Source organism: Gorilla gorilla, chromosome 4 (assembly GCF_029281585.2).
Source record: "Gorilla gorilla gorilla isolate KB3781 chromosome 4, NHGRI_mGorGor1-v2.1_pri, whole genome shotgun sequence".
Taxonomy (NCBI): domain Eukaryota; kingdom Metazoa; phylum Chordata; class Mammalia; order Primates; family Hominidae; genus Gorilla; species Gorilla gorilla.
In genome coordinates this window covers 130,649,850-130,662,500 of record NC_073228.2, presented here as the reverse complement: position 1 = coordinate 130,662,500, position 12,651 = coordinate 130,649,850, and the positions used below count along the sequence as shown (strand labels likewise).

General features: G+C 47.4%; 1 protein-coding gene across 2 annotated transcripts in view; it reads right to left on the bottom strand.

The window, feature by feature from the left end:
* LMNB1 (lamin B1) overlaps positions 1 to 11,823 on the bottom strand; it is a 61,870-nt gene extending 50,047 nt beyond the window's left edge. Inside the window, exon 1 of one of the 2 annotated variants that reach the window (XM_004042428.4) lies at positions 10,975 to 11,823. In XM_004042428.4, the coding sequence (XP_004042476.1) occupies positions 10,975 to 11,333 (359 nt within the window). In that variant the 5' untranslated portion in view covers positions 11,334 to 11,823. Of the gene's footprint in view, positions 1 to 1,528; positions 1,547 to 10,974 lie in introns of those variants that run through there. The other variant, XM_063706739.1, reaches the window with a different exon arrangement.
* Positions 11,824 to 12,651: the final 828 nt, after the last annotated feature.

Here is a 12,651-nt window from a genome sequence, read left to right as displayed (position 1 = left end):
AAAAACCCTTGTTCCATGACTCACCTCTCTTTTCTCACCTTTTAGGATGAAGTGTCCCTCTGTCACACAGGCTGGAGTGCAGAGGCGCAATCTCAGCTCACTGCAACCTCCGCCCACTACAACCTCCGCCTCCCAGGTTCAAGTGATTCTCCTGCCTCAGCCTCCACAGTAGTTGAGATTAAAGGCATGTGCAACCACGCCTGGCTAATTTCTGTATTTTTAGTAGAAACGGGGTTTCGCCATGTTGCCCAGGCTGGTCTCAAACTCCTGGCTTCAAGTGATCCACACACTCAGCCTCCCAAAGTGCTGGGATTACAGACATGAGCCACCACGCCCAGCCTCACCTCTCTATTACTTATCATCCCCATTGTGGGTTCTCCTTTCTCTACCCAGTCCTCATATGCGCATGCTTTCCATGTCTCTTGAGTGCTTCAAATTGCCAACTAACATTGCTACCTAAAGTCCGGCAAACACCACTAATTCACTGACTTAGGGTCCTCCAAACCTGTTCCTTCCCCACCAATTTCGGTTAAGAGCAATATTGTCTACTCAGGCACCCAAGCATGGAAGCAGTCACCCTAGACTCTTTCTTCTCCCTAGTCCCTTATGTTCAGTATCTCTTAAATCCACCTTCTCTCCTTTCTTCCACCTGCCTCAGTTCAAGGGCTGCCTTGTTACTCCCCAAGTGTTCTTATTAGTGTTTGTACCTCTCCTCTTTTTTTCCCTCCACAGCATAGCCAGAATGATCATGTCACAATTCTGCCTTAAAATCTTGGGTCCACTCATTACTAAAAATACAATCCCCTTCCCCACCCCATGTATTAAATATATAGATGGCTCCAGTAGGCCAGGTGCAGTGGCTCACACCTGTAATCCCAGCACTTTGGGAGGCCGAGGTGGGTGGATCACCTGAGGTCAGGAGTTCATGACCAGCCTGGCAAACATGCTGAAACCCTGTCTCTACTAAAAATTCAAAAATTAGCCGGGTGTGGTGGCAGGCGCCTATAATCCCAGCTACTTGGGACGCTGAGGCAGAAGAATCATTTGAACCCGGGAGGTGGAGCTTGCAGTGAGCCGAGACCACACCACGGCACTCCAGCCTGGGCAACAACAGGAGTGAAACTCTGCCTCAAAAAAAAAAAAAAAAAAAAAAAAAAAAATATATATATATATATATACACACACACACACACACACATTATGTATAACATATACTTCATATATAAATAACATATACATAAAGTGTATGTTATATATAACATATACATAAAGTGTATGTTATATATAACATATACATAAAGTGTATGTTATATATAACATATACATAAAGTGTATGTTATATATAACATATACATAAAGTGTATGTTATATATAACATATACATAAAGTGTATGTTATATATAACATATACATATAAGATGTATATATACACACACATACACATATATATGGCTCCAGTTATATAAATTATTTGACATTCAGGACAATTCACTCTCCATTTTCCATTTAGAAGCAAATCCCTACTTACCTCCCTGCGCTTAGCTCAGATTCCCCTGGGATGTCTTTCAAAATTTCAAACGGCTCCTAGCCTGCCTTAGGTAGCGGTCCTTGTTTCTCCACAGCAACACCTGGATACTGGCATCACAGCACTTAATATATTTTATTAGTATACTGCACTTACAGTATCACAATCCTGTAGTGTTGGTTTTCTGTCTTCCCCACTAGACTGTAAGTAACTTGATAATGGGGACTGAGTATCCCATCTCTTTATTCCCAGCATCTGGTTCAAGACCTGGCATATAGTACCTGTTCCACAAAAATGTGTCTTGAATAAAGAATGAAAGAACACCCTGTCATGAGTATTAAAGATTTATTTAGAGGTTTTAATTTCTTTTAAATTATTAAGGCATGGAATAAAGTTGGAAAGTAGCTTTTTAAGAAGAGAAAAAAGATAAAAGCGATCTCTTTCAGTAATTCATCTTCACCTTTCTTTAGCAAAGGAAGCCCTCAGTATTTCAAACAGCTGTTTCAACTACTGACCACTACCCTTCTGACAAATCCAAAATTACCTCCCTTGAAGGCTACAAACTATCAACGTGAAAAACATGCAACTAGTAGCATTTCCAAAAGTAGCACCCAAAGGGATCTGAAAATCAACTATCCTATCTGAGACTTCAAGTACCAACCACAGATAATGATGCTCTGTGAGCCTGCTACATGTCGGTAAACCAGAGTAATACCTGTAGACCACTGTTGTATGGATGAAATAAGGTTATGTATGTGAAAACCCTATCACAATGCTAGAAGTCAGGCTACCATCCTTTCTAGCTTTCATTACTTGCTAAGTAATACCAGGCAAAATACTTAAACTCTCTGAGCCTGAAGTTTCCTCACTCATCAGCAGTTATCATAAGCTTAAAAGATAATGTCTGGCCGGGCACGGTGGCTCACGCCTGTAATCCCAGCACTCTAGGAGGCCAAGAAAGGAGTATCACGAGGTCAGGAGATCGAGACCATCCTGGCTAACAGTGAAACCCCGTCTCTACTAAAAAATACAAAAAATTAGCCGGGCGTAGTGGCGGGCACCTGTAGTCCCAGCTACTTGGGAGGCTGAGGCAGGAGAATGGCGTGAACTCAAGAGATGGAGCCTGCAGTGAACCGAGATCGCGCCACTGCACTCCAGGACTCCAGCCTGGGCGACAGAGCCAGACTCTGCATCAAAAAAAAAAAAAAAGATAATGTCTGTAAAGCATCTACTGTAATGCCTGGCAAACAGAATTGGCACAAAATAAATGTCAGCTTTTTTTTTTTCTTGCATCTTTTCCCCCACCCCCCAAACGGAGTCTTGCTTTGTCACTCAGGCTGGAGTGCAATGGCACGATCTCGGCTCACTGCAACCTCTGCCTCCCAGGTTCAAGCAGTTCTCCTGCCTCAGCCTCCTAAGTAGCTAGAATTACAGGCGCCCACCACCATGCCCGGCTAATTTTTGTATTTTTAATAGATACAGGGTTTTGCCATGTTGGCCAGGCTGGTCTCGAACTGCTGACCTCAGGTGATCCACCCACCTCAGCCTCCCAAAGTGCTGGGATTACAGGCATGAGCCACCAGGCCCAACCTAAGGCCCAACCAAGAATTTTCTTCTTGGTGTTTGTGTTTTCTCCTTTTCTATAATGAATATACATTTGCTGTATAAAAAATTTAATTTTTGGCCTGGCACCGTGGCTCACACCTGTAATCCTAGCACTTTGGGAGGCTGAGGCAGGCAGATATTGCCTGAGCTCAGGAGTTCAAGACAAGCCTGGGCAACCTGGTGAAACCTCGTCTCTACTAAAATACAAAAAAAAAAAAAAAGAAAAAAAAAATTAACCGACGTGGTGGTGTGTGCCTGTAGTCCCAGCTAATCAGGAGGCTGAGGCAGGAGAATTGCTTGAACACGGGAGGCAGTGGCTGTAGTGAGCTGAGATCGTGCCACTGCACTCCAGCCTGGCGACAGAGCAAGACTCAGTTATTAAAAAATAATAATAATAATTTTTAGGCAGGGCACCGTGGCTCACACCTGTAATCCCAGCACTTTGGGAGGCCAAGGCGGGCGGATCACGAGGTCAGGAGATCGAGATGATCCTGGCCGACATGGTGAAACCCCGTTTCTACTAGAAAAAAAAAAAAAATTAGCCGGGCATGGTGGCGGGTGCCTGTAATCCCAGATATTTGGGAGGCTGAGGCGGCAGAATCGCTTGAACCCGGGAGGCAGAGATTGCAGTGAGCCAAGATTGTGCCACTGCACTCCAGCCTGGTGACACAGCAAGACTCCGTCTCAAAAATAATAATAATAAAATTAATTTTTAAAAATTCGGGCGGGGGGCAGTGGCTTACGCCTGTAATACCAGCACTTTGGGAGGCCGAGGCGGGCGGATCACGAGGTCAGGAGATCGAGACCATCCCGGCTAACACGGTGAAACCCAGCCTCTACTAAAAATATTTTAAAAAATTAGCCCGGCGTGGTGGAGGGCGCCTGTAGTCCCAGTTACTCAGGAGGCTGAGGCAGGAGAATGGCGTGAACCCGGGAGGTGGAGCTTGCAGTGAGCCGAGATGGCGCCACTGCACTCCAGCCTGGGAGACAGAGCAAAACTCCATCTCAAAAAAAAAAAAAAAAAAAAAATTCAAGCCAGGCACGGTGGCTCACGCCTGTAATCCCAGCACTTTGGGAGGCCGAGGCGGGTGGATCACGAGGTCAGGAGCTCAAGACCAGCCTGGGCAAGATGGTGAAACCCCGTCTCTACTAAAAATACAAAAAATTAGCCAGGCGTGGTGGCACGTGCCTGTAATCCCAGCTACTCCGGAGGCTGAGGCAGAGAATTGCTTAAACCTGGAGGGGCGGAGGTTGCAGTGAGCCGAGATCACACCACTGCACTCCAGCCTGGGCGACACAGCGAGACTCTGTCTCAAAAAAATAAAATAAAATAATAAAAATTCAAATGACAGCGGGCCAGGTGCGGTGGCTCACGCCTGTAATCCCCGCACTTTGGGAGGCCAAGGCGGGTGGATCATCCAAGGTTGGGAGTTCCAGACCAGCCTGCCCAACATGGAAAAACCCCACGTCTATTAAAAAAAAAATACAAAATTAGCCGGGCGTAGTGCCGCATGCCTGTAATCCCAGCTACTTGGGAGGCTGAGGCAGGAGAATTGCTTGAACCCGGGAGGCGGAGGTTGCAGTGAGCTGAGATCGCACCACTGTACTCCAGCCTGGGCAACGAGAGCAAAACTCTGTCTCAAAAAAAAAAAAAAAAAAAATTCAAATGACAGCCAAAGCACAATCTCCTTATCAAAGAGGTACACTGTAAAAAGGGTTTAAAACTGATTTTAAAAACTTCCCTGATCCTAAAAATAATGGGACCTATACAGGGTCCCATTACTCAACTGATACCTGAGGCTCATTCTCAACATTTGTACATGAAAGAGACTTACACTAATGGCATAAAAAAAAAAAGTCTGAAGATTTCTAACTCAGACATATCAGAGGTGACACCATCTATACAAACGAAAGAATAAATATAACCAGCAACTGTGTAAAGACACAAAAAAGAAAAGACCCACCATATTTTAATAGTGCTTTATCTTTCATTCTGCCTGTTTACTTCCTTGAATCTGGGTATGCAAAATATTACCTAGTCTCATCCCCTAAGTTAAATAAACAACTCCAAAAGATCTTGCTTTATCAAACATCTTTTGAAAACATGGGAAGGAAATGTCATGACAGTTTAATTACTTGGGACCTGCTTCCTAGACTTTTAAATCATTTTTAGGGGTTTGGTCCTTCCAAGTCTTCCCTTGAAAATTAAAGTAACATTTAACATAACTCTGTTATAAAAGAACTATGAAAAGCAGTTTAACTAGTTTTATAACTCTTATAAAGAAAACTAGTTTTATAACTCTTATATTTTAAGAGTTATAAAAATATAAAAGTTTGATAACTCTTATATTAAGGCCAGGGTGTATACTGTCAATCTGCTTCAAACAGGGCAAAATCAGTACATTAAAAAAAAGATATAGTAATACACAGGATGATAAAAGTTTGTTTTTTGTGGTTTTTTTGTTTGTTTGTTTTTGTTTTTGAGACAGAGTCTCGCTCTGTCGCCCAGGCTGGAGTGCAGTGGTACGATCTTGGCTCACTACAACCTCCACCTGCTGGGTTCAAGAGATTCTCCTGCCTCAGCCTCCCAAGTAGCTGGGATTACAGGCGTGCGCCACCACGCCCGGCTGATTTTTGTATTTTTATGGAGATGGGGTTTCACAGTGTTGGTCAGGCTGGTCTCGAACTCCTGACCTCATGATCCACCCACCTCGGCCTCCCAAAGTGCTGGGATTACAGGCGTGAGCCACCACACCCAGCCAAAGGTTTTTGTTTTTCAATTAATCATCCTATGTACAAAGAAAATGCTCCTAAAGAAGATTAGCATGTTTTTGACCAGGCACAGTGGCTCACGCCTGTAATCCCAGCACTTTGGGAGGCAGAGGCGGGCGGATCATGAGGTCAAGAGATCAAGACCATCCTGGCCAACATGGTGAAACCCGGTCTCTACTAAAAATATAAAAATTAGCTGGGTGTGGTGGCGGGTGCCTGTAATCCCAGCTACTTGGGAGGCTGAGGCAGAAGAATTGCTTGAACCCAGGAGGCAGAGGTTGCAGTGAACTGAGATTGTGTCACTGCACTCCAGCCTGGGCAAAAGAGCGAGACTCTGTGTCAAAAAATAAATAAATAAAAACAAAAATTCACAATCTTTTATCTATACTTCCAGAGTTTGAAAACCTAAAATTTTTATTAACACATTTAGTGGCAAAACCTGACCTGAAACCAGGTCTATTTTCAATCTGTCTTTCTCCACTTGCCATCTTTCCCTCAGAAATGTTTCATGATAGAGTGCTAACTCTATCTACCCAACTCTATCTATAAACCCCACTGGGGGTGTCATATCCAGTATGTGCATCATATTACCATCTTAAATTGGAATTGCTTTAACTTCCAAAGCACATCTGGCCCCCAGGGTTTTACAGAAAAGATAGGGGACCTGTATCACTGAAGGAAAATAAATGTCTGAATCCACAAAATCAGTTATTGAAGACTGATGTAAACACTTAACTTTCTGTTATATCTAGTTTTCCCGTATAGTTAACATTGAAATTCTGAAACAAGTCAATTTCTCTGTACTTTTTGTTTAAAGTGTTGAGTGATGGCATTCATCATCATTTTTGGAAACTGTTCTCCCAAAAAAGCTTTCAGCAAAATATAATCCGTCTTGGACTGAATCAGAGTAACTGTACCTTACATATGAGATCTGTTTTCTATGGATTCAGACACCACTTGCATGGAAACTGTTGCCAAATTCTCTTTAGACCAAGCAAATTTCCATGCTCTGCCTCTAAGGTATCTTGTGTGCTGAGGAACCAAAAAGAAACTAAGTAACCTGGAATCTATAATTCTCTCAAAGCTGTTTTCTTAATCTAAATCTACCTAAATGATGATTATACTTAATTACAAACACTCTAGTTCCAAATAAAAAATTAAATATAGGCCAGGCATGGTGGCTCACGCCTATAATCCCAGCACCTTGGGAGGCCAAGGTGGGTGGATCACCTGAGGTCAGGAGTTTGAGACCAGCCTGGCCAACACGGTGAAACCCCGTCTCTACTAAAAATACAAAATTAGCCGGGTGTGGTGGTGCACACCTGTAATCCCAGCTACTTGGGAGGCTGGGTCAAGAGCATCGCTTGAACCTGGGAGGCAGAGGTTGCAGTGAGCCAAGCTCCGTCTCAAAAAAAAAAAAAGACATTAACAACCCTGGATGCCAGAAGACAATAGGGCAAAATAATACTTTCCAAGTTCTGGAAAAATGTTAACCTAGTATTCTATACCTAGCCCAAAGCTATTTTCAGACATACAGGACTCAGAAAGTTTACCTCCTGCCATCCTTTCTGAATAAATTACTTAAGGATGTTCTTCAACAAAATATGAAGAAACCAAGGAAAAGGAAAATACACCCAGGATGGAGTGCAGTGGTGTGATCTCAGCTCACTGCAACCTCCGCCTCCCCGGTTCAAGCGATGCCTCCTGCCTCAGCCTCCACAGTAACTGGGATTGCAGGCGTCCACTACCACACGCGGCTAATTTGTGTATTTTTAGTAGAGACGGGGTCTCGCCATGTTGGCCAGGCTAGTCTTGAACTCCTGACTTCAGGTGATCCATCTGCCTAGGCCTCTCAAAGTGCTTTACAGGTGTGAGCCACCATGCCTGGCCAGGAAGCAGTCTTTAATAAGTTACAGGACATCAGTACACAGCCTACCTTAAGCAAAGAGAACTCTAGGGAAGAAAGCAGATTCATGTGATAGATATTATGATTAAATATCTTCAAAAACTCTGCAAACACACTGAGGGCAAATTTTTCTTAACAAGAAAAATGAAAAGCTATTGAGGAATAAATCCATATAAAAAAAGTCCTAATTCAAATAAGGAGCAAACTAAAATGTGGCATGTTTTGAGCAAATGATGGTATGTTGGGGGGAAAAGAAGAGTCATCTAATCCTGGCAATAGGAATATACATACAGTAGCACAGACTTAAGAAAAATATAATTCCAGAACACTACTAACCCTCAGAGAATAGGTACTGTCAACTCCTCAGACAGGCCTTACTTAATCACACTAGCCCTTCACTCCGCTTTATTTTTATTCCCTTAGCATCTGCTATTACCTAACTTGTATCACATGCATTATTTCATTGATTCTAATACACATTATTCTCATTTTTTAACCCCACTGAAACCAGCATGCATTTTAGAATCGATACATTTACAACTACTGTCAGCCAGGCGGCAGCCTTGTTACTGTGTGAAAAACCTGTGGCTAACTCCTGGAAAGATTACAAAAGCGCCAGCATCAAAATGCTTCACACCAGACAAAAGACAATCTTTCTTTACTTGCTGGGATATAGCTCCCCCACTACACTCTCAGCAACAAAGAACAGTAATTCATTTTTTTAAAAAAAATGTTCATATCCTCTAACATAGAACGGTGACTGGTACGCAACAGATATTTGATCTGTGTGAATTTTTTTTTTTTAGACGGAGTCTCACTCTGTCACCCAGGCTGGAGTGCAGTGGACCATCTGGCTCACTGCAGCCTCTGCCTCCTGGATATCAAGCAATTCTCCTGCCTCAGCCTCCCCAGTAGCTGGGATTACAGACGCCCGCCACCACGCCCGGATTTTTTTTCTTTTTTGAGACGGGGTCTCACTCTGTCGCCAGGCTGGGGTGCAATGGCGCAATCTCAGCTCACTGCAATATCCGCCTCCTGGGTTCAAGCGATTCTCCTGACTCGGCCTCCCAAGTAGCTGAGACTACAGATGCATGCCACCACGTCTGGATAATTTTTTGTATTTTTAGTAGAGACGGGGTTTCACCGTGTTAGCCAGGATGGCCTCGATCTCCTGACCTCGTGATCCGCCCGCCTCGGCCTCCCAAAGTGCTGGGATTACAGGCGTGAGCCCCCGCGTCCGGCCAATTTTTGTATTTTTAGTAGAGACGGGGTTTCACCATATTGGTCAGGCTGGTCTCGAACTCCTGACCTCAAGTGATCCGCTCACCTCGCCTCCCAAAGTGCTGGGATTACAGGCGTGAGCCACCACGCCCGGCCCTGTGTGACATTTTAATATCTATGAAACCAGGATCCATCCTGTTGGACCCATCCTGGTTGGATCCATCATGATGGGTCCAACAGGATGGATCCTACACGGTTGGTCCTGATGTTTTTATCTTCTTAGTGGTACACATAATAATGGCAAGTCTTACAAGCAACGATATCTAAGATTTGAAGGAATTCAGTGGCAAAAAATTTGGAGGAACATAGAAATAATAGTGTGAGTTAACTGACTGCTTATTTTAAAAGATGAACCAAGGCTTAGTAAATCCAAGAAAGGGAAATATAAGCTTAGTATTATTTTCGAGTTGTATAACTAAATATCCAAAGAAATAAAAACAAAAAGAGATAAATGTGATTGCCTCCGGAAAGGGGTAGTGCAGTTATCGTTTTTCGCTACAAACCAGTCTATACTATTTTATTCTTACCACGTGCACATGCTTTTTTATGAACCGAAAATATATGATAGGAGGGATAAGTAAAAATACACAAAATCACATAGAGACTTCGGACAGGGACATTCACGCAGATACAGACAGAAAGACATCCAGGGGCAAAGGGTGTCAAAGTGAGAATAAGGTACCTCCAGAAATTTCAGCTGGCAGTGCTAATGGCGACCATGAATTCCAGACCCAAATTTTGCAAATCTCTAAAGCATGACATCAACACTTGTTGCCTACTGATGACAGGCCATTTTGCTTATCAGAAAGTCAAAATAAGGCCAGCAAAGGTCTGCAAATATATCCTTGTGCACTGGAATGAAAACTCGCACTCGCTTAGGTGAATAATTACAAACTCTCCTTCGCTCAAACACTCAGCATTTACACAGCACCCTGTCACCTGCCCTGGTCTACTATCTGCACAGTGGCCGACTAAGGGGTACTAAGCACAGTCCCTACCCGAAAGCCTGACTATACTATGAGGAGGCAAAAGCTGGGGACAGAGGGCCACTGCCTGAGGGGTAGGAGAACCGCAACTCTAAGAACAGTAGCCGTGACATGCATAAACCCAGCTTTCCTTCCCTGCGCAGAACCACCCGAGGGACCGCACCATCCCCGCTGGGACAGGACACATTTCCCCAGAGAAAGCTAACCAGCTAGCAAACCTAACTTGCCCGGGGCTGGCTGGAGGCGCACGGATCAAGCTCCGCCTCTCTCTCCCGCCTAAAGCAGGCGTAGAATCTTCGCAAAATGTCACAGGGCCAAGACTGAGCGCGCCAAAGCGGGACCCACCCCCAGGAGACGCGGATGCTGCGGGAAGGTCCCTCCCCTTCCTCTCTCTGCCCGCGCGAAGCTCATTCATTCTAGAGGCGGGCTGCCAGTCCTCCCCGGCCGGCCATCCCGGCACTGCAAATCCGCTAGACGCTTTGTCTCGCGCCGGCCGGAAACTGGGGCGCGCACGCGAGCGCGCGCTCGCGCTCCAGCTCCCCGCATCTGGGGCCTGAGGGGCCGCCTCTCCGCGCCGGCTTCCCGGATTCGAGGTGCGAAAGCGGGAGCTCCTTCTCGGCAGTCCCAGGCGCGCACTTACCACGTCCCAGCGGGTATCCAAAACCTAGAAATGGGCATCACGGCCCCCCATCGCTACAGCTCGAGCCCCCTCCGCGACCCCTGCTCCGCTATGAACTCTAGATTCTTTCTCCTTTCCGGAGACCGAGACCCTGTTCCTTCAGAAGGACGCGTGCATCCTGGCCTCTGCTCCCTCCCCACGGCAGAACCCGGTGAGCTGGTCGCCGCGGTTGCGCCCCCGCCCCTCCTTGGCGCTAACGCGGCCGCCAGCTAGCACTCACTTGAGGAGCAGCTGGTCGTGTTCCGCCTTGCACTTGCCCAGCTCGATCTGCAGCTTGGCGCGCTCGCGGGCCGTGTCGTCGAGCGCGCGTCGCGCGTCGGCCAGCTCGGTCTCGTAGAGCGCCTTGAGGCCGGTGAGCTCGCGGCCGCGCACCTCCTCGCGCTCCGTCACCTGCAGCTGCAGCGCGCTGTTCTCCGTCTCCAGGCTGCGCACCTTGTCGATGTACACCGCCAGCCGGTCATTGAGCTCGCGCAGCTCCTCCTTCTCCTGGAGCCGAGACAGCCGCGTGGGGCTCAGCGGCGTGGTGGGGCCGCCAGCGCGGCTGCCCATCCGCGGCGGCACGGGGGTCGCAGTCGCCATGGCGGGCGGCGGAGACAGCGGGGCGGCGAGGCCGCGAGCGGGACCGTGACAAGGAGGGGACGGCAGGGGGCGAAGCGGGGACCGAAGGCACAAACCGGCGACCTGCGCTCACGTCCAGACGCTGGCGTTTAGAGGAACGGAGAAGCACCTGGGATGGCGGGAGCTCGATTACAGCACAAAGGGCAAAGGCGCGCGCGGGGGGAACTACGAATCAATCGATCGATCGCGAAATGCCCTTTGTAAGAAAACACACACACCCACTCACACACGCACGCGGGAAAATGCAAGACGAGGGTGACTGGAGGCCCAGCAGGGTTCGCGCCGCCGCCGTCTCCTGCTCGCAGCACTTTGTTTCCTCTCAGGCTGCACGGAGCGGCGGGCGGGGGGAGGAGGGCCGGGAGGGGCGGGCTGGAGGCAAGCCGCGGGGGGCGGAGGTGGCGCGGGCCGCGGTGCCGCACTCCCCAACATGGCCGGCGCGCCCCGGCGCCTCCACGTGACCGCCATGGGCCAATGGGGAGCAGGCAGCGCGCTTCGGCGGTTCGGGGGCCGGGCCTGTAAATTTAAAATCTGGCCCTCGGGCAACCGTCCACTTGGCCCGCCCGGCTGGGCGGTTCCGGGACCAGTCTCAGGGCTGTAAGGAAGGACGCCTGGGACTGCCCACCCGCGCGGCTCTGGACCCAGCGCCCTCCGGGCCCTCCCGCCGCCCCGCGGGGACCCCTTGGAGGGGCCGGGCCTGAGAAAGGCGGGAAGGAGCCCGGAGGTTTCCGGGGCGGATCTGCGCCACCGCCCACACTCGGCGGTTCAGGGAAATTCAAATATAAACGTCCCTAGAAGCCACACGGGAAACTCAAAGTGTCCCCGGCCACCGCGGGCGTGGTAACTTTATCCCCCGCTTCGCTGGAGGTCTCGGGAAACGGCCTGGAGGCCGGGACGCTGTGGAATTACGTAATAGGCACTTGAGTCCGAGGTTCCAAATGCGCGGCTTGCAGGTTTCAAGTACCAGCCTTTATTTTTTTCTCCGGTGGAAAACTGTATCAGGCAACTTCTTTACAAGAAATTGAGATCTGTGCGTCTTGAAGCCGATAGATTATCACAGAAAAACCAGCAACCCTGATTTTAAATCATTTGCCACCAGTGTTAATGGGCGGTTCCTAATCCGTTTCTTAATTTAAGGGTTTGTAAAATCAAAAAACACCTCAGAAATGATACGATTAACATATGACGGTGAGTAACTACGAGAGCAAGCTGTTTCATACTCCGTTAAAATCAGATACATAAAAATCTGAACTTGTGAAAATTTAAGATGAAATAATTTTTT